This window comes from Erinaceus europaeus, chromosome 9 (assembly GCF_950295315.1).
Source record: "Erinaceus europaeus chromosome 9, mEriEur2.1, whole genome shotgun sequence".
Taxonomy (NCBI): domain Eukaryota; kingdom Metazoa; phylum Chordata; class Mammalia; order Eulipotyphla; family Erinaceidae; genus Erinaceus; species Erinaceus europaeus.
In genome coordinates, this window is record NC_080170.1 from 104929679 (window position 1) to 104953116 (window position 23438).

Genomic DNA, 23438 nt, shown 5'->3' on the forward strand with positions numbered 1-23438 from the left:
TGGATTGGAGAAGAATCAGTGTAATTATTATAAGTAGTGCCCTTCTCAGTATCACTGGAATTCACACAAGGATTAGTTGCCCAAGGTCATCATTATGTGACTTAATTCTAGTTCTTTTTTTTTTTTTTTTTTTTTTTTAACCAGAGCACTGCTCAGCTCTGGCTTATGGTGGTGCAGGGGATTGAACCTGTGACTTTGGAGCCTCAGGCATGAGAGTCTTTTTGCATAACCATAATGCTATCTGCCCCCACCCTAATTCTAGTTGTAATAATGCCCTCTTCTTCATCAGAGGATTGATTTCTGTGTGAAAATAGCACGCGATTTGGGGTCTTGTTTGGACATAATAGTTTTTAGTATTGGCTTTACAAAAACCGTCTTTAAGAATAGTTATAGCCACACTAAACAAAGCATGAAAGTACAAGATTAATCACTGAGTTTAAGGCAGAATAAGAAGAAGTATCAATTTAAATGTCCTTTGGTATTTAGAAATTTTTCATTAACTATAAGGGGAAAGAAAATGTTCACATGATCTCTTGGAATTTTTAAAATTTATTTTATTTTAAATTTTTTATATTTATTTATTTTGCCTTTTGTTGCCCTTGTTGTTTTGTTGTTGTTGTTGTTGTTGTTGTAGTTATTATTGTTGTTATTGATGTCATTATTGGGTAGGACAGAGAGAAAGGGAGAGAGGAGGGGAAGACAGAGAGGAGGAGAGAAAGACACCTGCAGACTTGCTTCACCAACTTGCTTCACTGTTAAGTGATTCCCTTGCAGGTGGGGAGCCGGGGTCTCAAATCAGGATCCTTACACCAGTCCTTGTGCTTGGCGCCATGTGTGCTTAACCTGCTGCACTACCGCCCGACTCCTCATCTCTGGAAATTTTAAGACTAGAAGGAAGTTATACTTTTTTTTTCCAGAAGAAACATAGATTAAACAATGTAGACATATTTTCTTCTTTTCTGACTTCTGCTTTTTCTACTATTTTTATATTCAACTGCTTTTCCTGCATTTAAGATTAATGTTTTTCCTCAGTCAGTATAATATGTACTATATTATAATATCCAAAGGATACAAACCATTTCCAAATGAGCTTTCTGATTTAGTAGCAGCATAATTTACTAAATGTGGCTAACCAATTAGGCCAGTAGCATAGATATAATAAAACAAGCAGTCCCATGTTTATCTCAGTACCCAATCCTAACTCATCCGAGAGCTAATGTGTTCAGTTACGTAGAAAGTAAATCTTCATTTATTCTCTCTTCCAGTCACTAAACATATCATTTAGGAAGAGCCATTGGTCTTCCACCAATTACTGTTTAAAATGTAGTCACCATATTTTTTTATTTTTCCACATTCTACAATAAGGCCCTTAATATAAATCAACACAAAAGAAAATTGACAGTCATGATATTAAGATAACTAACCTAGGGATTGGGGAGATAGTATAATCATTATACAAATACATTCTCATGCCTGAGGCTCCAAGGGCCCAAGTTTAATCCCTCATACCATCATAAGGCAGAGCTGAGCAGTGCTCTGACTAAATAAACAAGTCAAGTAAAAAATAATAATTAAAAAACGATGATTTGGGGGTCGAGCTGTAGCGCAGCGGGTTAAGTGCAGGTGGCGCAAAGCACAAGGACCGGCATAAGGATCCCGGTTCGAACCCTGGCTCCCCACCTGCAGGGGAGTCGCTTCACAGGTGGTGAAGCAGGTCTGCAGGTGTCTGTCTTTCTCTCCTCCTCTCTGTCTTCCCCTCCTCTGTCTTTCCTCTCTCCATTTCTCTCTGTCCTATCCAACAACGACAACAACAATAATAACTATAACAATAAAACAACAAGGGCAACAAAAAGGGAATAAATAAATAAAATAAATATATTAAAAAAAAAAACTACGATTGACCTAGAAGAGAAGATATGTGAAAAACACTTCAAAAAGTACAATGAAAATGAGAGCTTATTTTTTTATTATTATTCTTGTATAAGGAATCTTATGTTTTCATTTTAAAACAGACAATGGAAGATTGCAATGTAGACTACTGCAACTTTGGGATCTCAGATTCCAACATAATAATAAAACCGGGACCAAATGCCAGTCAGGTATGATTGGTTTCTGTAAATCACACTGTTCTTGACTCTCACCTATTCAATTTCTATTAGTTTGCCTTAACCTACTAGAATCCATAGGTGGATGACTTTCTTGTCCCCTCATACCTGAGTATTTCCATTAATTTATTCAGCCAGCATCCACTGAGTAGCTATCTATGCCAGAGCACTGTACTAGGTGCTAAGTGGTAGTGTGATTTAAAAACTAAACATGTCGAGCTCTGTGTTGGAGGAGTACATGGGTTGGTATAAAAACCAATACAGGTGCAAGTGAGTGCAATGTGCTAAGTGTAATAATAAAGGCTGAAGAAAAAGGAGCAGGAGTCTAGAGGTGGGCATTAAAACTCTTGTCTGAGAAAGAGAAGCAGCACAGAGGAGGCACTTAGACTGGAAGGTGATATGAGTGAGTGATTTGATTTCTCCAGGCAGCCAAAGGGAAGGACCTTGTAGACCAGACAATCTCATGAGGAGATTGTCTTAGAGAGACCTCCCTCCACCAAAAAAACCCCAAAAAACAAAAACCACATACGGGTATTATGACAAGCATACCACTTGGTGATAGCTCTGGCTTCACTGTAGAATAAACACTGAATCTGCTAAAGCTCATGCCAAAGTTCCTTAAGTCTGCCTGTGTTGATGCAATGGCAGAGTCCTGTGAAAGCCATCACCATCTTGCGCCAGTTCCCCTTCTCCTCAAGCCTGCAGAGGATGTCTGTGGTGGCTCAGCTGGCAGGGGAGCACCACCTCCGTGTCTACATGAAGGGTGCCCCGGAGATGTTGGCCAAGTTCTGCAAATCTCAAACAGGTACTACTAATAGGTCCTTTTTCCACCCCCAGGAGGTAGAATATATAAAAGTCAAAACCCACCGCAAACAAATTGACACTGTGAATGTGAAAGTGATTGTTTTCTACATGGGTAGGAAGTGAATGCAGTGGCTCTGATAAGGCAAAGCTGATGGTTTCGTGGCAGAGGAGACTAAAATATCTGGTCATTGTTCTGCCAGAAAAACTCAACTATAATGAGTTGTCATGGAAAGATCTATGAAAAATAGCAGCAGGAGTCACAATGGGAAGATACACATGGGTTAAAAGAAAAGAAGGGGAGGGGTAGTGAGAATGAGGAGCATTCGGTGGGAACCAGAGTAGCAGGTCTGGACACTGGACTAATTCTGCAGGTGGGTACCCAGTACCCTTTGTGAGGGGCTATGAATGAGTAAATGGAACATAGAAAAGATAAATCTTATTTTTTTTTAAGTAACCGGAGTAAATGATATGGTTTTAGAACAAGGTAATTGGTCATTTTACAGCAATTTTCTCTTTCTAGACCAGATTTTGAGTTGATAGGTATTGTTCCTTAGTCTTACAAACATATATTATCTAAACAACAGTCCAAATTTATAAGAACATTGTTAGATTCAGATCAACTTGTTTGGATAAAATTGGTCTTTTCTCTCCTGATTTTCTTTTATCTTCTCTTTATAATTGCTAGTAGCCATCAGCACGTGCACAGAATTCTAGATTTGGCAAATTATTGCTTTTTCTTTTCACTTGGAGTTGTTTTAACCTTTAAATGGTGTTTTTTTCTCCTCGCTTTGATCTTTTTCATCGCTTTCATTAACTCCTTCACAGACTGACAGTCCTATACTTTGCTGTTTTTCTTACTTTCTTTTTTTCATTCAATTAGGAATTACTGCTTACATTTTTAGTAAATAAAAGACATATAAGTGGAATTTTTAAATATAAATAATCAGGAAGAATTTATGGTTATTTATTATTTATTTAATTTTTTATTGAGGGGCTCAGTGGTTTACAGTATATTCACTGACACATGGGTGCGGATTCTTGATGCACCAGGACCCCCAAGTTCTCTTCCACTCCAACCTCCCTCACCTTCCTCAGAATGTTTTACTTTGTTGCAATACACCTTGTCTAGTACTTGTTGCACTTTGTTCTCTTCCTCTCTTTCTCCATAGATTAAGTCCTGCTTATAAGTGAGCCCATTCAATATTTGTCCAAATTTTTTTAGCCACTCATCTGACCTTGGACATCTGGGTTACTTCTAGGTTCTAACATTCACAAATAGTGCTGCTATGAACATAGGTTTACATAGATCTCTTCTGACAGGAACTTTTGTTTTCTTTGAATAAATCTCCAGGGGAGGAATTGCTGGGTCGTATCGTAGGGAAGGTTCATTTCTAGGGGGCTGAGAAACCTCCAGTCTGCTTTCCACAATGGTTGGACCATTTTACACTCTCACCAGCAGTGCAGAAGTGTTCCTCTTCACATCCTACCCAACATTTGTTGTTTCTGTCCTTTCTCAAGTAAAACATTCTCACTGTTATAAAGTATAGGGATACCTCATTGTTGTTATTTGCATTTTGTCTGATGACCAGTCACTTTGAGAATCTTTTCATATACCTGTTAGCCCTCTGGATCTCTTCCTTGGTGAAATTTCTGTCCAAGCCCTGACCCCATAGTCTAATGGGTTTCTCAGTGGTTGTTTGCAAGTTTTATTGGAGCATTTCCATGTCCCTTTGTTTGTTGAGTAATCTATGGTTTCTTTTAGATTCTAAAGAGCTTCAGGTAAGGCTAAATAGTTAACACACACACTAGGTGGCCTGTAAAACCTGAAATTTACTGTCTGTTTTTTTTTTTTTTTTTTTTGCCATTAGTCTCAGTATCTGGCACTATGAATCCACCACTCCCATTGGCCTTTTTTTTTTCCTTTTTCCCCTCTTTCTATTTCATTTGATAGGACAGAGAAAAGTTGGGGGAGGGTAGTTAGAGAGGGAGAAAGACATCTGCAGACCTACTTCACTGCTCATGAAGTATCCCTCCACTGAAGGTGGGGAACATGTGTGCTTAACCTGGTGCACCACTGCCCAGGTCCCTATCTGCTTTTTTGCAGTAGGTATGCCAGCCCCTGCTTTAGATCACAGGTGACACACTGCCAACATCTGTGGATTTTTACAAGTAATCATTAATGACGGTAAATACTTGTAAATATTTATGATTTATAGTATATCATAATAGTCTTAGAGAGAAACACAGCATGTTGGGAGGCTCTGTGGCTGTTTGCAGAAACACCTGAGTTCTAGTCTTCATTCTACTGTTAACTGACTCTCTAACCTTGAGTTTGTTGTACTTCTCTTTTGCACTGCAATTTCTCCCCTTCCCTCTTACGTTATAGTAAAGGTGTTATGGATCTGTATGGCCATTCAGCTTAGACTTTCTGTAATTTAAAAATAATCTTGGAAGTGGGGATCTAACTCAAGGAAGTTCATAGCTCTCTAACTTTTAAATGTAGGGGTTGAAAATTCAAGGTCAGGCCTGGTGGAGGCTCGCTTGGTTGAGCACACACATTCCAGTGCAGAAGGACCTAGGTTTAAGCCCCCAGTTCCCACGTGCAGAGGGGAGAAGCTTCATGAACAGTGAAGCTGTGCTACAGGTGTCTCTATTCCTTACTCTCTACCATCCCTTTCAATTTCTTTTCTTTTCTTTTCTTTTTTTTTTTTTTAAAGAATTGATTTATTTATGAGAAAGATAGGCAGAGAGAGAAAGGACCAGACATTACTCTGGTACATGTGCTGCCAGGGATTGAACTCAGAACCTCATGGTTGAGAATCTAGTGCTTTATCCACTGTGCCACCTCCTGAATCACCATCCCTTTCAATTTTTTTTCTGTCCTATCTAAAACAAATAAGGGTATTTAAAAATGATGAAACAAATAAAATTATCTAAGGTGACAATAGCACTAGGAAGAATTGGAAGGACTCTTAGAAGAGTAAGAAAAGGCAAGTGGCTGTCTCAACCCTTACTGACAGAGCAGATATAAAAATTACCAATTAAAATATCTGGAAAATACATGTGAAAGGAAGAAAGAAAGAAAGAAAGAAAGAAAGAAAGAAAGAAAGAAAGGAACTTCTCTTCCAATGTGAATACCTTTGATTCCTTTCTCATGTTTGATTGTGATGGCTAGGACTTCCAAGGCAATGCTGAATAGTAGTGGTGATAGTGGGCAGCACTGCCTCGTACCTGACTGAAGAGATAAAGTTTTCAATTTCTCATCACTGGAATTTTCCATCTATCCCCCTTTTGTAATGTTTTGATCATGAAAGATCTTGTCAGAGGCTTTCTCTGCATCTATTGAAATTTGCATCTGATTTTTGGTTTTACCTTTTCTGGTGTGGTGGATCACAGTGACTGATTGATGTCTACTGAACCAGCCTTGCATGCCTGGGATAAAACCAACTTGGTAGTGGTGCACAATCTTGAGAAAAAGGAACAATATTGGAGGCACTACATTACTAGATCTCCAGCTATACTATAGGGCTACTTGTAATTAAAACTGCCTGGTACTGGAACCAAAATAGACACACAGACCAGTGGAATAAAGTTGAAGATTCAGAAATAGGCCCCCCACATCTAGGGCATATCATTTCAAAATAATAAGAACACACTGATGAAGTTGTTGGTAGCCTGTAATGTCACTTCTATTGAAATATTTTTATAGTGTCAAAGATTGAACAAAGTTTAATGACTACATTAAAGAGTCTCCTTGAGGAATTGGGTGACCTTCAATGTGACCTTTCGTTTAATCTGTTTTCTCTTTGCTGGAAGTGCCTAAGAATTTCCTACATGAGCTGACGATTTACACAATGCAAGGCTTCCGTGTCATTGCCCTTGCCTATAAAACCTTGAAGATGGGGATGCTCTCAGAAGTGAAGAATTTAGCCAGGTAAAGAACTCAGAAACTGGAACTAGCTCTATGTGTGTAAAATGAATGAGCCCTAGTGATGTGTGGATGGGCATCCAGTATCTGGGAAGACTCTAGAAAAACACAGATTCACTTTTGTCCAATTCTTGAATTCTGAGATGAACAATTCAGACACCATATCCATACAACATACCAAGGAGGTCTTACAATAGTGACTGGTGACAGAATAATGATGGCAGCTGAGATTTTTTGACACCCAAACACCAATGATGTTTTCTCTGTCCTGTATTCCATCAGCCTGTTCTAAAGTTCCTAACTTATCTTCAAAACCAGAACATTAATTATATGACTGATTTGTGGGAGCAGGTCCTACATATAAAAGGACTAACATAGGAGGACAATTGGCATGGCAAAGGACTTCCTAAGTATGTCGCTATGAATATAAGCATACACACAGATATCTTCTGATGGGTGCTTTGTTTCCTTGATTAAACCCCCAGGAGAGAAATTGATGGGTCACAAAGTAGGTCCATTTCTAGTGTTCTGAGATAGTTCCTGGCTGCTTTCCACAAAAGTTGGACCAGTGAACTCTCCCACATCCTCTTCAACATTTGTTGTTACTGTCATTTTTTCTCTTCTTCTTCTCCTTCTCCTTCTCCTTCTCCTTCTCCTTCTCCTTCTCCTTCTCCTTCTCCTTCTCCTTCTCCTTCTTCTTCTTCTTCTTCTTCTTCTTCTTCTTCTTCTTCTTCTTCTTCTTCTTCTTTTTCTCCTTCTTCTTCTTCTTCTTCTTCTTCTTCTTCTTCTTCTTCTTCTTCTTCTTCTTCTTCTTCTTCTTCTTCTTCTTTTTCTTCTTCTTCTTCTTTTTCTCCTTCTTCTTCTTCTTCTTCTTCTTCTTCTTCTTCTTCTTCTTCTTCTTCTCCTCCCCTTCCTCCTCCTCCCCCCCCCTCCTCCTTCTTCTTCTTTTGTTTCTTTTAATATGAGACATTCTCACAGGTGAAAAGTGGTATCCTGGTTCAAGCCCCTAGCTCCCAACCTTCAGGGAAGGTCACTTCACAAGCAGGAGTACAGCTGTCTTTCTCTCTCCCTCTCTATCTTCCCCACTCCTCTCTGTCCTATATGAAAAAAAAATGATAAAATGGCCATAGGAGCAGTTGATTCTTAGTGTACCCACAGAGCCCAAATGATAACCCTGGAGGCAAAAACAAACAAACAATAGAAGAGTTGAAAGGTTAGCACTTTTTTTTAAAATGAACTAAAATTGGGAAGAAGCAGCTAAAAGAGATAAAGTTGTTGCCTATTTTAAATTAAAAAAAATATCTGGATTTTATTATAAGCTGGTGGGTGCTTTTTTGACTTTTAAAAATATGCTCATGATAAAAAGTAGGTATTTTAAAAAGAGGAAAGAAACCCAACTGTTGAAACTTCTTAGATGTTGCTTTAATTTTGACCATCTCCTGAATCCAGAGAGAAGGTGGAATCAGAGTTAACATTTCTGGGTCTTCTCATAATGGAGAATCGCCTGAAAAAAGAAACCAAACCAGTCTTGAAGGAACTGGAGGAAGCTCGTATCAGAACAGTGATGATTACTGGTATGTATTTTTGGAGGCCTGACAAACTGAATGCAGCTCAGCCATAAGCCAGGACCTTCCTTGTAAGCTCACTTGATTTAACACAGAAAGAAAAATGCTTCCCTGTCAAATTTTCCACCCTGTGGTCCAGGGGAGCATGTCCATGTCCCCCTAAGTTGAGGGTGAGCCTTAGAAGCAAGAACTACATCTCACTGTCATTGTATAATGATCATTCTACCCCTGCAAAATCTAGGCAGCACTAGCTAATAGGCTCACTGTAAAATTTTCAACACAAGATGGGGGGTGTTCTCTATAAGAAGTCCAGTGAGATCTTCTGTATAAAGGGAGTGGCATTCTCAGCTGGACTGTGCTTCAGGGCATAGGTCCTCATGGCAGATGACAACCAAATCAAGCTCAGGTCATCTCTAAGTGTTTTCTTAAGTAGAGGAATGCCTAATTGGACTCTAGACCCTGGGGGTGGTATTAAGTTATGCTGAACCCATATTGCATGTACTGGTCAGATCTGTCAGTCTCCTGAGGTAAAAAATGCTTCAGTGTTTATTTATCCATTGGAACTGTGTATTATTCAGGACATAGAGTTAAATATCGCAGAGAGGAGAGGCAGTTATAGTGTTTGATCATGCACGTCAGACACTCTTGGGCAGAGGAAAAGACAGAGGTTACAATACAAGGCAGGAAGTCATACAGGCCATACATATACACAGAGTACCAAAAAAGTAAAACCTGTGATACGGACACTCAGGGGAGGAAGGTGTCAGTTGTGGTTGCTGAGAGGTTTATACATAAAGCAAACTGACTTTCTTGGTCATCTAGGTGACAATCTTCAAACAGCTATTACAGTGGCAAAGAATTCTGAAATGATCCCTCAGGGAAGCCAAGTGATCCTTGTGGAAGCCAGTGAACCAGAAGGGACTGTTCCTGCCTCTGTGTCCTGGAAGCTGGTAGAGAACCAAGAGAATGGAGCTGGCGATCAAGTGAGTGATTGTTAGAAAACACCTTCATGGGCCTGAGCTGACAGAACACGGCCGGCCCTCCACCTGGGTAGCTTTTTCTTAGCACTGAAAATCACCACAGTAATGATCTCTCACATCTGACAAGAGTTTTACAGGTTTCAAAGCATTTAGCATTTCCATTAGGCATTCATAGCACTGGCAATACACAGAAACCACCCGTGTTAAGTTGTTAAGCTTTCTAGTGCTAAGACTCCAACAATTAAGTCAGAATATAGGTACTTCTCACGTCCAGCTGTGGTTAAGAACCACAGAATTATAGCTATACTTCCTGTTTGCTGCTCACAGTTACCCTATACAATTAAGCAAAGTATTCATTTTACAAATAAGACAACAGTCCCAGAGAGGTAAACTTGTCCAAGATATATAACTGGTGAAATACAGAACAGGAAATCAAAGTCAGGCCTGCTTGACCCCACTTACACCCACAGGCACTTAGGTTTTCCTATACCTGTGACACGCAATGAACAGTTGATAGACTTCTCTAGAGAGCAAATGTCCTAACCACATGTGGCTGGACAGCTCTCTTATGTGAACAGCATGTGTTGAATTGCAGGCAGACGTCCCATTACTAAATGGAGCACTTCTGTCTTTCTTTGTTTTAATTGAAAGAATTGATCTTCTAGATGATAAAGCACAAACACCTTTCCTTCTCCCAGGCTTACCAGCCCTTTGGGTTGTTAAACAGAGGGGTCTTTGTGCAGTATAAAAACTGGAGTGGAGGTGTGGCTTCTCCAGTAGAGTACACACGTTGCCATGTTCTAGGAACCAGGTTCCAGCCCCCTGGTCCCACCAATCAGGGGAAAGCCTCACAAGCACTGTTGTGAGCCTCTCTTCTTCTCTCTTTCTATTTATCTCCATCTCTCGACCTCTACTAAAAAGAAAGAATAAAAGGGGGGAAAAAAAAAATGACTGCTGGGAATGGTGGAGTGGTGTAGGCCCTGCATAATCTCTGCTAAAGCTCTCTCCCTCTCCCTCCATTCTACATTTTTTTTGTGAAGTAAATACAAGAAATATTTCCTTTTTAAAGAAATGGTGGGTGGAGGGTAGATGGCATAATGGTTATACAAACAGATTCTCAAGCCTGAGAGCTCTAAAGTCCCAGGTTCAATCCCCTGCACACCATAAGCCAGAGCTGAACAATGCACTGGTTTAAAAAAAAAAAAAAAAAGAAAAGAGAAAAAGAAAAGAAATGGCAGTGTCTAAGCAGTGGCACACCTGGTTAAATGCTCACATTGCAAAGTGCGAGAACCCTGGTTCAGGCCCCTGGTCCCCACTTACAGGAGGAAAGCTTCACAAGTGGTGAGGCAGGACTGCAGATGTCTCTCTGTTTCTCTCCCTCTCTCTCCCCCTCCCCTCTCTATTTCTCTGTCTATATCCAATAAGTAAATAAATAAATAAATAAATAAAAATAAATGGTACAACTAACTGAGGAGTTGACTGAGCTGGTAGAGCATAGGACATGACTCTGAGGTTGCCAGTTCAGTCCCCAGAGCTGCATGTACTAGAATGGTGCTCTAGTCTCTCTCTCTCTCTGTTTCTTTCACCTCCTGATTTTTATAATAGAATAAATCATTGAAATGATGAGAAGCTGTGCAACTGTACAGAGTCTCTGCTTCTCTCCTGTAAAGAGATGGACTCATTTGCTTCAGATCCCCTTGCATGGGTCATAAAGATAATGGCTTTCTCTGTGCTGCTAACAATTTCCTGGTGCTACTGCCTTGACAAATCCACCTGCTTTGACATCAGTCCCTGTTGCCTCATTTTATCTGTGTGCTAAAGCCAGGGCCCTCATTTTTTTTACAGCAGATAACATTTTATTATTGATAGGTTAATGGTTTACAGTGCAGTTGGCACATAAATGCAATGTTCCATCTCACCATGATAGGTGTTTGTAGAATGCTGTCACCTCCAGCTTAGGTCCTTTTCCATCATCGTGTACCAGAACCTGAAAGCCCATCCTCTTCCCACCCCTCTCCCTGTCCTCCTTCCCCAGAGTCCTTTATTCTGGCAATTAGAGGCATCACACTCCTAGATCTCCCTCTTGTTTTAAAGAGCAGTCTACTCACTCTTCCACTTGTGAGCTTATTACCATGACTGTTGTTTTCTTTGCTGCCAGTAATCACATCAGTCTCAGACTTGCGTCCTCCTCTCTGAATCCCTCCCATTATGCTCCTCACATTTCTAGTGAAAAAAAAGGGGGTGGGGGATTCTTGCTTTACATGGAAGGAATCAGAGCATATATTGTGTTCTTTGTTTTACAATGAGGGGTGAAATAGAAGGGAGATAACTTGTCACATGGTCTCTCAATTCAGCACATGAAAATATATTTTCTTCCATTTACATCATTTTTCTTAAGATGATTTCCTCTAATGGAAAGCTCTTCCTCACCTTCTATATTAGTTATACCCAGAGCCCTAAACAAAGGTAAGGCCTTCAGCTCTTGGCATGATGAGTGGAGGTGCTTCTTTAGTTGCTTTTTCTTGGATCTAAGTCAGATGGGGGCAGGTCGGAAATCAGGGTGCATTGACTAGTCAAAGACAGGAGAGTTCCAGTATAAGGGCAGGAATTTTGCTATGGAACATAGGAGTGAAGGAAGGTGTGGGCACCACATCTTACTGGTGTGCAATAAGCCAAGATGCCAAGGGTAGTTTATTTATTTATTTAATAGAGACAGCTAGAAACCAAGAGGGAAGGGGCGATAGAGAGGGAGAGAGACACAAAGAGACACTTGCAACACTGTTTCACCACTTGCAAAGCTTTCCCCCTGCAGGTGGGGACCAGGGGCTCCGAACCTGGTCCTTGCACATTGTAACATGTGTGCTCACCTGGTCCCAAAATTGCCTCTTTTCACAGTGAGCCTAGGGCATGATTTTTGAATGAATAAAAGAGTGAATAACACATCTTAGGTACTATACAGTTGCAAGAGGAAATCTAAGAGGGTGGGAGCACATTTTCTGTTCTTCTTGGAGTCAATAGTTGTTACATTGGAATAATTTCCTCAGCAGAGTGTTATTACACTTACTATCTCCCAAGATAGGAATCAGAATATCATGCTGTGAAAGTAGCACATGTTCATATAAATTTGGGAGACATTTTGCATAGCTTCATTGTATAGATATAAATTCCATGGGCATGGGAGTCGGGCAGTAGCACAGTGGGTTAAGCCCATGTGGCGCAAAGCACAAGGATCGGCTTAAGAATCCCGGTTCGAGCCTCTGGCTCCCCACCTGCAGGGGAGTCACTTCACAGGCGGTGAAGCAGGTCTGCAGGTGTCTGTCTTTCTCTCCCTCTCTCTGTCTTCCCCTCCTCTCTCCATTTCTCTCTGTCCTATCCAACAATGACGACATCAGTAATAACTACAACAATAAAACAACAAGGGCAACAAAAAGGAATAAACAATAAAAACAAATATTAAAAAAAATTCATGGGCATATGATGGATTATGTATTTGCTGACTCTGACACGATTAGAAAAAATTAGTGCGCTTTCTTTCAGAAAACATGAAAAAGTAGAGATTTTCCATAGCAGTCAGGGCAAAAATAATGCCTTTTTGATTTTAGGAAACATACATTAACATTGGAAAGAGTTCAGTGCCTGATGGAGGAAGAGGGAGCTGTTACCATTTTGCAATGAGTGGGAAATCATACCAAGTGATATTTCAGCATTTCAACAATTTGCTTCCAAGAGTAAGTACTAGGAAAATGGGGGGTTTCGTTTCTCAAATTAGCAAGGCAAAAAGAAGGGAGGAGAGTAGTGAAGGTGATGGTTAGTGAGGTTGTCTCAGATATAGAGAAAAAGATACATTCAAATAGACTTCTTTAGAAGTTTATCAGCCTGCCAAACACATCCATTAAGGCCTCTTGAATCTCCACCACAGCCCCTAGCCCTGGGGGAGTGCTCAGTTCAATCCCAGCAACAGCTACCCCCACTTCAACCCTCCCTCCCCAGCAGGAAGAACTTCCAGACAGTTCCAAAGATGCCCCTTGTTTTATGGGTCAGCTTCTCTGTAAAACCCACCAGCTCACATCAGGCTGATCTCTATTCCCTTTTCTGTCTGAATTCCTAAATTACTGCAGGAGGAAACAGAGGCCCCATGATTTATCATCAATACATGCGTTATCTTGTCCTCTGTGTGTCTGTGTAGGGTTGTGCTGTCAGTGAGAAGGAGATAAGAGGAACCCCAGCTGAGGGCAACAACCATCTGTGAGCAATGTCTAGATAATACTGTTGCTTTACCAGTCAAGTATCAAAACCTCCTAGACAGTCATTGGTTCACTTCCTTGTTTAAAAATGGGGAGGCCCAGGATCAGAGAGACTGAGTCACTTGTGGAAGGGTTGCACAGGTAGTGAGGACAGAGCTGAGGGCAAGATTCTGAACTTTTGCTCCATTTCTCTTTCTTCTGCCTGTGCAGTATTATAAAGATGGTGTTCAGTAAAAAAAAAAAGAAAGAAAGAAAGAAAGAAAAGAAACAAAAAACACTGTTTCCTTAAGCATTTCCATTTCATATACTCTACTGCTTTTTCATTATTATCATTAAGTAAAGGTTACCCCATCTTGGAGCAATGCTTTGAAGTGAAACAATAAAGCTATGATGGGAGATTGAAAGTAACAGCTAATATGAAAGCAAGTGTTAAACCCCCTTATTCCCTTTCCTGAAATTTGATGTAGTAATATACCATCCAATGTTATATTGAAATTGTGATCAGGATTGATTTTTTTAGGGCTATTCTTCTATTTAGAAGGCATCCTTTTTCCTAGTCTTATTACAATAGCTCTCTCTCTCTCTCTCTCTGCCTCTCTTTCTCCCTTTCCCTCTCCTTCTCCCCCCCCCCCCCCCCACACACACACCTCTAGATTCTAGTGAATGGAACTATTTTTGCAAGAATGTCTCCTGGGCAGAAATCAAGCCTTGTTGAAGAATTTCAGAAACTAAAGTAAGTGTTACTGCATGAAAGGTGGGCTTATTTGTTATCATTTGCTTTGCGATGCTTTACTCCTAGAACTAATGGTTTAGAGTAACATGATTTTAAAATATTTTTTTTATTTTAACGAAAGAGAGATAGAAAAATACAGAGATAGAGAAAGAAAGAAGGGGCATGGCTCAGTTATGGCTTTATGGCAGTGCTGGGGACTGAACTTGGGACCTCAGAGCCTCAGGCATAAAAGTCTATTGCATAGCAACTATGCTAACTCCCCAGCCTGAAGGACATCATTTTAAACATTTTAAAAATTATCTTTATTTTTGTCAATGTTTCCTTTTTATAAATAAAAAATTCAAAAAATTATCTTTATTTATTTATTTATTGGGTAGCGACAGGCAGAAATCGAGAGGGAAGGGGGTGATAGAGAGGAAAAGACAGACACCTACAGCACTGCTTCACCACTAACAAAGCTTTCCCTGTGCACAGATGGGGACTGGGGACTTGATCCACAGTCCTTGTGCATTGTACCATGTGTGTTTAACCAGGTGCAGCTATCACCCGGGCCCTGAATGACATCATTTTAAGAAGATTAATTTATTATTGAGAGAGAGACAGAGACAGAGACAAAGAGGAGAGAGAGAGAGAGAGAGAGAGAAGAGTATTTCTACGACATATGCAAAGGCAGGAAACAATTTATGACCCTGGACTTTAGAATCCTATACTTTATTCACCAAGTTACCTCCCAGACCATGACACTATTTTTTGAATCATTCACATCCGTGTGTCAGAAATCAAAGTGTGACTTAGCTAAATCTTCTGACTTGAAATCCCTAGCAAAGTTGTAACCAGGTGAAGGCCAGGACTCTGAGCATCTCAACATTTAAGGGGAAGGTCCTACCACCCAGCTAATCCACATGTTATTGGTAGGATTCAGTTTCTATTGTGGTTGAACTCAAAGTTTCAGTGCTTCACTGGCTGTTAAATAAAAACTACTCTTAGTTCCTATGAGCCAAGTCATAAGAAAGTCAGTGACTTCAGTATGTGTGCGTGAAAAAGAACATGAGGGAATAGAGAGGTCACTACTTCTCATTCCCTCATTCAGAAGGGATAATCCCTTGCTTTCCCTATAGTATTTCCAATAGAAACAAGTCACTAAGCCCCAGGAATTGTATATACTGTGTCATGAACAGGAAGGTCTAGAGATCATTGAGGCCCATTTTAGGAGTTGCTTATTCCAGAAATCATTCATGCTGTGGCCCAGATAGCAGGCTTAGGCTTATCTTAAAGGAGCCACTCCTCCTCTGATGTGAAGATTAGAAATATTATGGATTTGTGTAGCACCAGTGATGGCAACTATGAGGAGTGTGTGAATTATCACTGGGAATTAGCTGATGGAGACCTTAGAATATATGCAAATAATTTCAGGTCCTCTGGGAAGGAAGTGGGGTGGTATTTTAATTGTATTTGACTCTTGCAAGACCTGAATGTTGAAGCCAAAATTTTTTAACAAGAGATTTATTTTTAAAATTTTTCATTTACTTACTTATTTATTATTGGATAGAGAAATTTCAGAGAAAAGCTGAGAGGGGAGTGGGAGATAGAGGGAAAGAGACAGAAAGACACCTGCAGCCCTGCTTCACCACTTGTGATACTTTACTGCGGATGGGGACCAGGGACTTTGAACCTGGGTCCTCGTGCACTATAATGTGTTTATTTAACCAAGTGCACCATTGGTTAGCCTCCAAATTTTGTATTTAAAAGTGCCTTTGTTATCTCCTTCAGAAGTACAGAAGCCTAAAGCACATCACAGTGAAACAGTTCCTTGTGGGACTAGACACACTATTACTTACTGGGAATATGACAGATTTGGTGGTCTGAGAGGTGCCACAGTGGATAAAGCATTGAACTCTCAAGCATGAGGTCCTGAGGTCAATACCCAGCAGCACATGTACCAGAGAGATGTCTGGTTCTTTCTCTCTCCTGTCTTTCTAATAAATAAAATCTTTATAAAAAAAAAAAAAAAGAAATAGGCCAGGTAGTGGCGCACCTGGTTGAGCACACATGTTACAATGCACAAGGACCCAGGTTCGAGCCCCTGGTCCCCACCTGCAGGGGGAAAGCTCTGCAAGTGATGAAGCAGCCTGTAGGTGTCTCTCTTCCTATCTCCCCCATCCTCTTGATTTCTGACTGTTTCTATCCAATATAAAGATAATTAAAAAAAAATTAAAAAAAAAGAAATATGACAAATTTGGGGGTGAAATAACAGGAAAAGGGACAGAGACTATGAAGTTTTAGATAATTGCTATGTTTTAGTGTTATCTTTTGTTGCATAAACACTTTTAAGGGAGTTAAAAATCACCCATCTTCTCTTAATAATGCCTTGAGTCTGGGTTGGTAACTGGAATCTAAAATGACTTTCATTGTAATCCTGTGATATTGCCTAAACAAAATAATGGCACCCTTCTCTAGCACCTGATAAATTGTGCCAACTTAAAGACTTGATTTTGAAAAGTTATATTCTCCTAAGAAATCATTTTTGGAAAATATGCTGTCTCAGAATGAGTTGTCTTTTCAATTTCTTGATTTTCCTTTTCATGTCTTTACCATTGGCAATGTGCTTAAAGTTGTCTGGACTCAGAGAATTCTAGAAAAGGCATAAGATTCTTCATGACCTTAAGATTAGGATTTATTTTAAACCAGAAGTAAGGAAATCATTTTCAGCAAAAGTGCAGTTATGACATGTACAGGAGCTGTTGTGTTTACAAGGTTATTTTTAAATATTGTTAAGTATTGGTTGAAGCATTTGACTTTGCTTGCATTCAAACCTTATGTTTATCATCTGTAAAAATGACCATTTCTGAGCTGGAGAGTATGTCATCTGGTGAGGTGCCAGCATTGCCACTTGAACCAGATTCAAGTCCCACACCATATGGGAGACTCTGTGGCAATGGAAGAAGCCTTTTTTTTTTTTCATGCTGTCTCCCTCTTTTTGTGGTCTCTCTCATTCTCTTTCTAAATGAAAAAAAAAATTACCTGGAGCTATGCATATGTGTGAAGTTCTATTCACATATGTACGCACATTACCATTTCTTATATATCAGTTAGTAATAAGGAAATTCTCTGGGAACATGATTCTTATTGATTTTGTTATTTCATGTGTTTTAAAAAAAATTGTAGCTGAGCCTTTAATAGTATTGCCAGTAATCAATACCTATAATACCTATATTTACTTATAATAGAAGTGTGACTTGCACCAGAAATTCCTTTTCTCTAGCAACAGCTTTAAAATTTACTCTTATGTCTATATCACTGAACTTGCACATAAAGTGAGAAAGATAGGGAGTACCACGCTATTTCATTTTCACTCCAAGATGCATCAAGAATATGAGTTTATATCTCTAGTTCTGTCAGTTAAACTATTACCCAAATGTTTCACATCTTAGTTTCTGAACTCTAAACTCTCAGCAGCAGTCAGTAACCAAAACACAGATGGATTTGGTCATGATCTGTGCATTAGGTTGAGTGGGAAGTGTTATGATTATGGCTCCATACTCCAAAACCAAATACTGAGCAATGTAGTCAAATGTGTCTTCTTCTGAAATCTTTTCTGAACATTCTTGGCAAAATTACTATTGTTCCCAAGTGATTTATTTAAACCATTTAAATAATTCAATTAATGGCCGAATTCTTCTGGGAATACGTGTAAGTCTTTTTTCTGATACTACATGTGTTGTGAAACATAAACACAAACACACACATGTAACATGTGAGTTAGGCATAAAAGGAAGTATCTGAGTGAGCTATTAAGCTATTCTTTTTTCCATCCTTTCTCTGCAGTTATTGTGTGGGCATGTGTGGAGATGGAGCTAATGATTGTGGGGTAAGTAAAAATTCAACACCATCACACTCAAGGGCTCTACTATCTTTCTCTTCAACCTTCAGTCAGAAATAAGTTGATAATTTTGTTGTTTATAGCCAGCTCTATCTGAATGTAGGTTGGAAGTTGAGAGGAATGCATGAGATGATTCACTTCAGTCGTTTTATGGATAATAATGACAAGTAAGGGGCTGGAGTAGATAGCATAATGGTTATGCATACAGACTCTCATACCTGAAAAGTCCCAGGTTCAATCCCCTGCACCATCATAAATCAGAGCTGAGCAGTGTTCTGGTAGGAGAGAGAGAGAAAAAAAATAAGAGACACTAGCAGACCTACTTTGCCTCTTGCAAAGCATCCCCCCTGCAGGTAGGGAGCCAGGGCTAGAACCTGGATCCGTATGTAGGTCCTTGGCTTAGTACTATGTGTGCTTAACTAGTGTACCACCTCCCAGCCCCCCCCAAAGCATTCATCAGTGAAGTGGGGGCTGGTATCACATCTGGCTCACATACACAGCAAAAGAGGTGACTTTGCTGGCCCAGAATATCATTTCTTATTGTTTGTGAAAATGGCCTGTTAAATGTATATATATCCCTCACAAATTTCTGGAAATACTACTATATAAATCCTATTGGAAGGTCCCACATAAATTCCCATACATAGGCTATCTTTAATAGACTTCTTTAAAAAAATATTTATTTATTCCTTTTCGTTGCCCTTGTTGTTATATTGTTGTGGTTATTATTGTTGTTGTTATTGTTGTTGTTGTTGTTGTTGTTAGCAAGGATAGAGAGAAATGGAGAGAGATGAGGAAGACAGAAGGGGAGAGAAAGACACCTGCAGACCTGCACCACCACCTGTGAAGTGACTTCCCTGCAGGTGGGGACCCAGGGGCTTGAACCAGGATCCTTATGCCAGTCCTTTGGCTTTGCGCCATATGCACTTAACCCACTGCACTACTGCCCGACTTCATCTAATAGGTTTCTTAAGGGAGGACTTCAATTTCCTTATCATAGCTACATTCCTACAACCCATATATACACACTACTCTTCTGTCATTCTTTAGTTGTTGTCTCTTGAGCCGCAAGACTTTTTTAAAGTAATTCTTTGTTATTAATAGTTATGTTACAAGATTCTACGATTAGTTCCACACCACACCCACCAACAAAGTTCTGTATCCCCACCCTCCCAGCTCACAAAGATAGCCACCACAGTTCTCACAAGTCTTACAGTTTGCTTGCTTCTGTTTTCTTTGGATTTTTTTTTTTTTTTGCAAGTTCACTTAAATCTGATCTCTAGATTCCACATATGAGTAAAACCATCTGGTAGTTGTCTTTCTTCTCTTTATTTCACTAAGCATAATCACCTCCAGTTCCATCCATTTTGTCCCAAAGGACACAATAACATCATTTTTTGATCGCAGAGTAATATTCCATGGAATATATATCTCATAACTTCTTTATCCAGTCATCTTTTGATGGGCATTTAGACTGCTTTAACTCTTGAGTTATTGTGAATGCAACTATGAATATAGGTGTGCATATGTCCCTTCTAATTAGTGTCTTGAGTGTCCACTGTATAGCTACCTAAGAGTGGATCATAAAATAATTCCTTTTTTTAAAAAATTTTATTTATTTATTTATTCCCTTTTGTTGCCCTTGTTGTTTTATTGTTGTAGTTATTATTGTTGTTGTCATTGTTGGATAGAACAGAGAGAAATGGAGAGAGGAGGGGAAGACAGAGAGGAGGAGAGAAAGATAGACACCTGCAGACCTGCTTCACCGCCTGTGAAGCGACTCCCCTGCAGGTGGGGAGCCAGGGTTCGAACCGGGATCCTTATGCCGGTCCTTGTGCTTTGCACCACCTGCGCTTAACCCACTGCGCTACAGCCCGACTCCCAATAATTCCATTTTTATTTAAGGACAGTCTAATAGTCTTACAAAGGTTAATTAATTAAAAAAAAAAAGCTAATGCAAATTAGCTGTACCATCAGCAGTGTAGCAGAGTGAGCCGGTGACTTTATCAATCAGGGGAAGACAGGTATTCCAAGAAGGTGGGCAGCATAAACAGGGACCCAAGGCGGAAGGGTGTGCTATAATACTGTAACAATGCTATAATAATATGAAGAAGAGCGTCATAGTGTTTGATTAGTTTGACACTGGTATACTGAGTAGTCCTGAGTGTAACATGGATTTATTATTCCAGGCTTTGAAAATGGCTCATGCAGGCATTTCATTATCAGAGCAGGAAGCATCTGTGGCATCCCCTTTTACTTCAAAAGTTGCCAACATTGAGTGTGTGCCTCATCTTATCAAGTAAGGCATTTCATCCCTTTTCAACCCATGGCCAATGGGCTCATTGCCTTCCTCTGGTGGTAATAGAGGAAAACTACATTTTAAAATGTTATCACCATAAGGTGTAGGGGAGGTACTATTGGAATACCAATTAAAGAGGCCGTTAGTACTTCTTGATAATGTTGGTTAAAAAATACACAAAGTGACTTCTACTAAACTTTTCAAGAGTAAATGCTTGTGTTAGGTGGACTTTATAACTTGAGTTATCTCTGAAGATTTTTTCCTCTTATCTTCCATATTAAATGCTCCCTGGTCCCTTGGTCTTTTTCTCTGAGAATCTGGGGATGGATGAGTAAATGGGGGTGGGGGGAATTCAATCAGATAATTCCCCTCCCAAAGCATCATGTACCTAAGATACAAGTTAGTGAATACCCAGAAAGTATTGCTTTAAATATTTTATAAGTGTTTGGTGATGGTTAGGGAAGGGGAAGGACTCAAAACTTTCAAAACTTACCTCCACTCCACTCTCATTTCTGATCTAAAATATTAAGAGTTCAGGGTTCCTATAGTCACACTGAGTTGAAAAACTTCTTAGAGAGGAGTAGAGGAAGTTGAATAGAAGTTATGAGTATTGAGGCCTTGCATAAGGAATTTAAACTTATGCATGATTGCATAAAGTGCCTACTAGATCCATTTAATAGGCAGTAGCATTTGAACTTTAGATGCTCTTTCTGTTGCATATGGCCCTGTGCATTTATGAAATGTAATAGACAATGTTAAAATACAAGTCACGATGCAAAATTTGTCTAGTGGCATATGGCTTAGTAAGACTGCAGGGTAGAAACTCTTTGCTTTTATATTTCATAGATTCATAAAAGTTAGATATAATTCAGTTCTACTAGGCTCATTTTATCCATTCTTCCCTTAATGCCTGCTTATTTCTGGAAAAATGCCTTCCAGAGAGGTGACAACATCCAGTTTTAGACCTGCCGGTTTTCATTTTAATCATTAGAAACATTTGACCTCTTCTATAGTCCTTTAGGGCAGGGACCGTATCTTATTCCCATCTGTATCTATCACTAATCTGTGTACATCAGAGCGTCTGAGGAATATTTATGAGATGCATAAAACAATGAGGGAGCTGCTTAAGATTTGTGATTAGTAAGAACAGCAATAATTTTGGAGAACCATGCAGATTTTTTTTATATTTCATTTAGTATAGAGTATTTTTTGTCCTTTTGTGTGAATCTGGGTGCCTTGATTTTCCTGAAATTTTCTGCAGGACTTTCCTATAGAAGAGAGGTTACAGTCACAGGATTTGTATGAGAAAATAATCCTGGCTTCACAGATTTGTCCCTCATCGGTTTTCTGTCCTTTGTGTTAGAAACAGAAAATTACCTCACAGACCAGTGGGAGATGTATGCTTAGAATAATCTGACCCATCTCCTACCCAAACATCCTTATTTTGCTAGAGGCAAAGTGGTTATAAGTTTGAATCATTAGTTTTCTTTCTCATGTCCCTCTTCTGTTGACAAAGTCTTAGAGCAACAAAGGTGTCCAAGTCACTAGAAACTGAAGGTGAGGTGCATCGGGACTGATTTTTGTGTTGGGTTTGCTTTTGCAAGAGGAGACAGAGCTCGCCACGCTCCTCACTCTCTTTGAGTGCTATCACTCCCACACTCTACCTTCTCTAGCCTACCACAACCCACTAGCCAAGCCTCAGTTCAAGAAATAATACCTCAGCTGGAATTTTTTAAGGGTGTAATACTTGTTAAGTTACAATGTTTACCGTTATGTTTGTCTCCTTAAAAGGAGGATTAAAATCTACCATGTCTTCTTTTGTTGGCTTACAAACATTTTTTTTCAGACATTGGAGTTGTGTCCTCATTTGGTAAAATGTGAGAGTCCCTGTCCAGTAGCAGTGTATCTCTATGGTACTCTAAAATGCAGAGAGTTCATTTCCTAGGAAGCAGGCATTGTTAGGATATAATGAGTCACAGACAAGTCACTGCTTGACATTTTGCTCCCTATCATAATGTTGTATTGTATTTTAATGTACACATTAATCTCCTCAATTATCTGAAAGCTTGTTGCAAATAAGGACTGTGTCTGATTCATTTAATATCATCTGTGACTTTCAGTACAATGGTGGTACTTTATAAACACCAAATAAAAGTGAGTATATGAGTTGATGAATGAGATAATGATTGAAAATGCAAATGAATGAGTGAATGACTCATTAAATAACTGAGAGGGTACATCAGTGATTAGATGAGTATTAACAGGCTATTAAAATTTAAACTTTTGAACTATAAATGAGAGTGGGAATGCATTGTATATAACCAATTTTTCCTTTTTTTTTTTCTTTTTTTTCAACAGAGAAGGACGAGCAGCTTTAGTTTCTTCCTTTGGGGTATTTAAATACTTGACCATGTATGGCCTAATTCAGTTTATTGGTACATCACTGCTCTATTGGGTACGAAGCAAAACAATTTATTTCCAGTTCTAATTGCATTTGTGTCCCTAGTTTATTATTTGGTAGGTGTAATTCCTACATAAGATTTAGCATTTTATAAATAAATGACATTTCTCAAAATAGAGGTTTGCAAATTTGGAAACTTGGTCAAACTGTGCATGAAACATAGAGCTAGAAATAAATAGATGTGGATCAGTTTTCTAGGAGTGTTGTTTTCTCTACATAACCTGAGACACTTGACCTCTTCCAGCCTCTATTTCTTCACTTGGAGAATGAAGAAAGTTTCAGAAAAACTTGCATATAACTCAGAAAGACGCTAATCTATCTCAAACTGTGGAATATGTTTGGCAAAAGATGAGAGAGAGACTACTGAATCTGACTTTATAGAGCTCATAATCTAGAGAAATTCCCATACTTGAGCTCAACTTCAACACCAGCACAGAAC

General features: G+C 39.3%; 1 protein-coding gene across 3 annotated transcripts in view; it reads left to right on the forward strand.

Annotated features, from left to right (window-relative positions):
* Window positions 1-23438, forward strand: part of ATP13A5 (ATPase 13A5) — a 102085-nt gene that overhangs the window by 52085 nt on the left and 26562 nt on the right. For all 3 annotated transcript variants that reach the window (XM_007517407.3, XM_060198497.1, XM_060198498.1), the window contains 10 exons: window positions 2013-2099; window positions 2754-2910; window positions 6726-6843; window positions 8287-8411; window positions 9225-9385; window positions 12985-13110; window positions 14280-14359; window positions 18185-18227; window positions 20429-20538; window positions 22897-22993. In XM_007517407.3, the coding sequence (XP_007517469.1) occupies window positions 2013-2099; window positions 2754-2910; window positions 6726-6843; window positions 8287-8411; window positions 9225-9385; window positions 12985-13110; window positions 14280-14359; window positions 18185-18227; window positions 20429-20538; window positions 22897-22993 (1104 nt within the window). The remainder of the gene's footprint in view (window positions 1-2012; window positions 2100-2753; window positions 2911-6725; window positions 6844-8286; window positions 8412-9224; window positions 9386-12984; window positions 13111-14279; window positions 14360-18184; window positions 18228-20428; window positions 20539-22896; window positions 22994-23438) is intronic.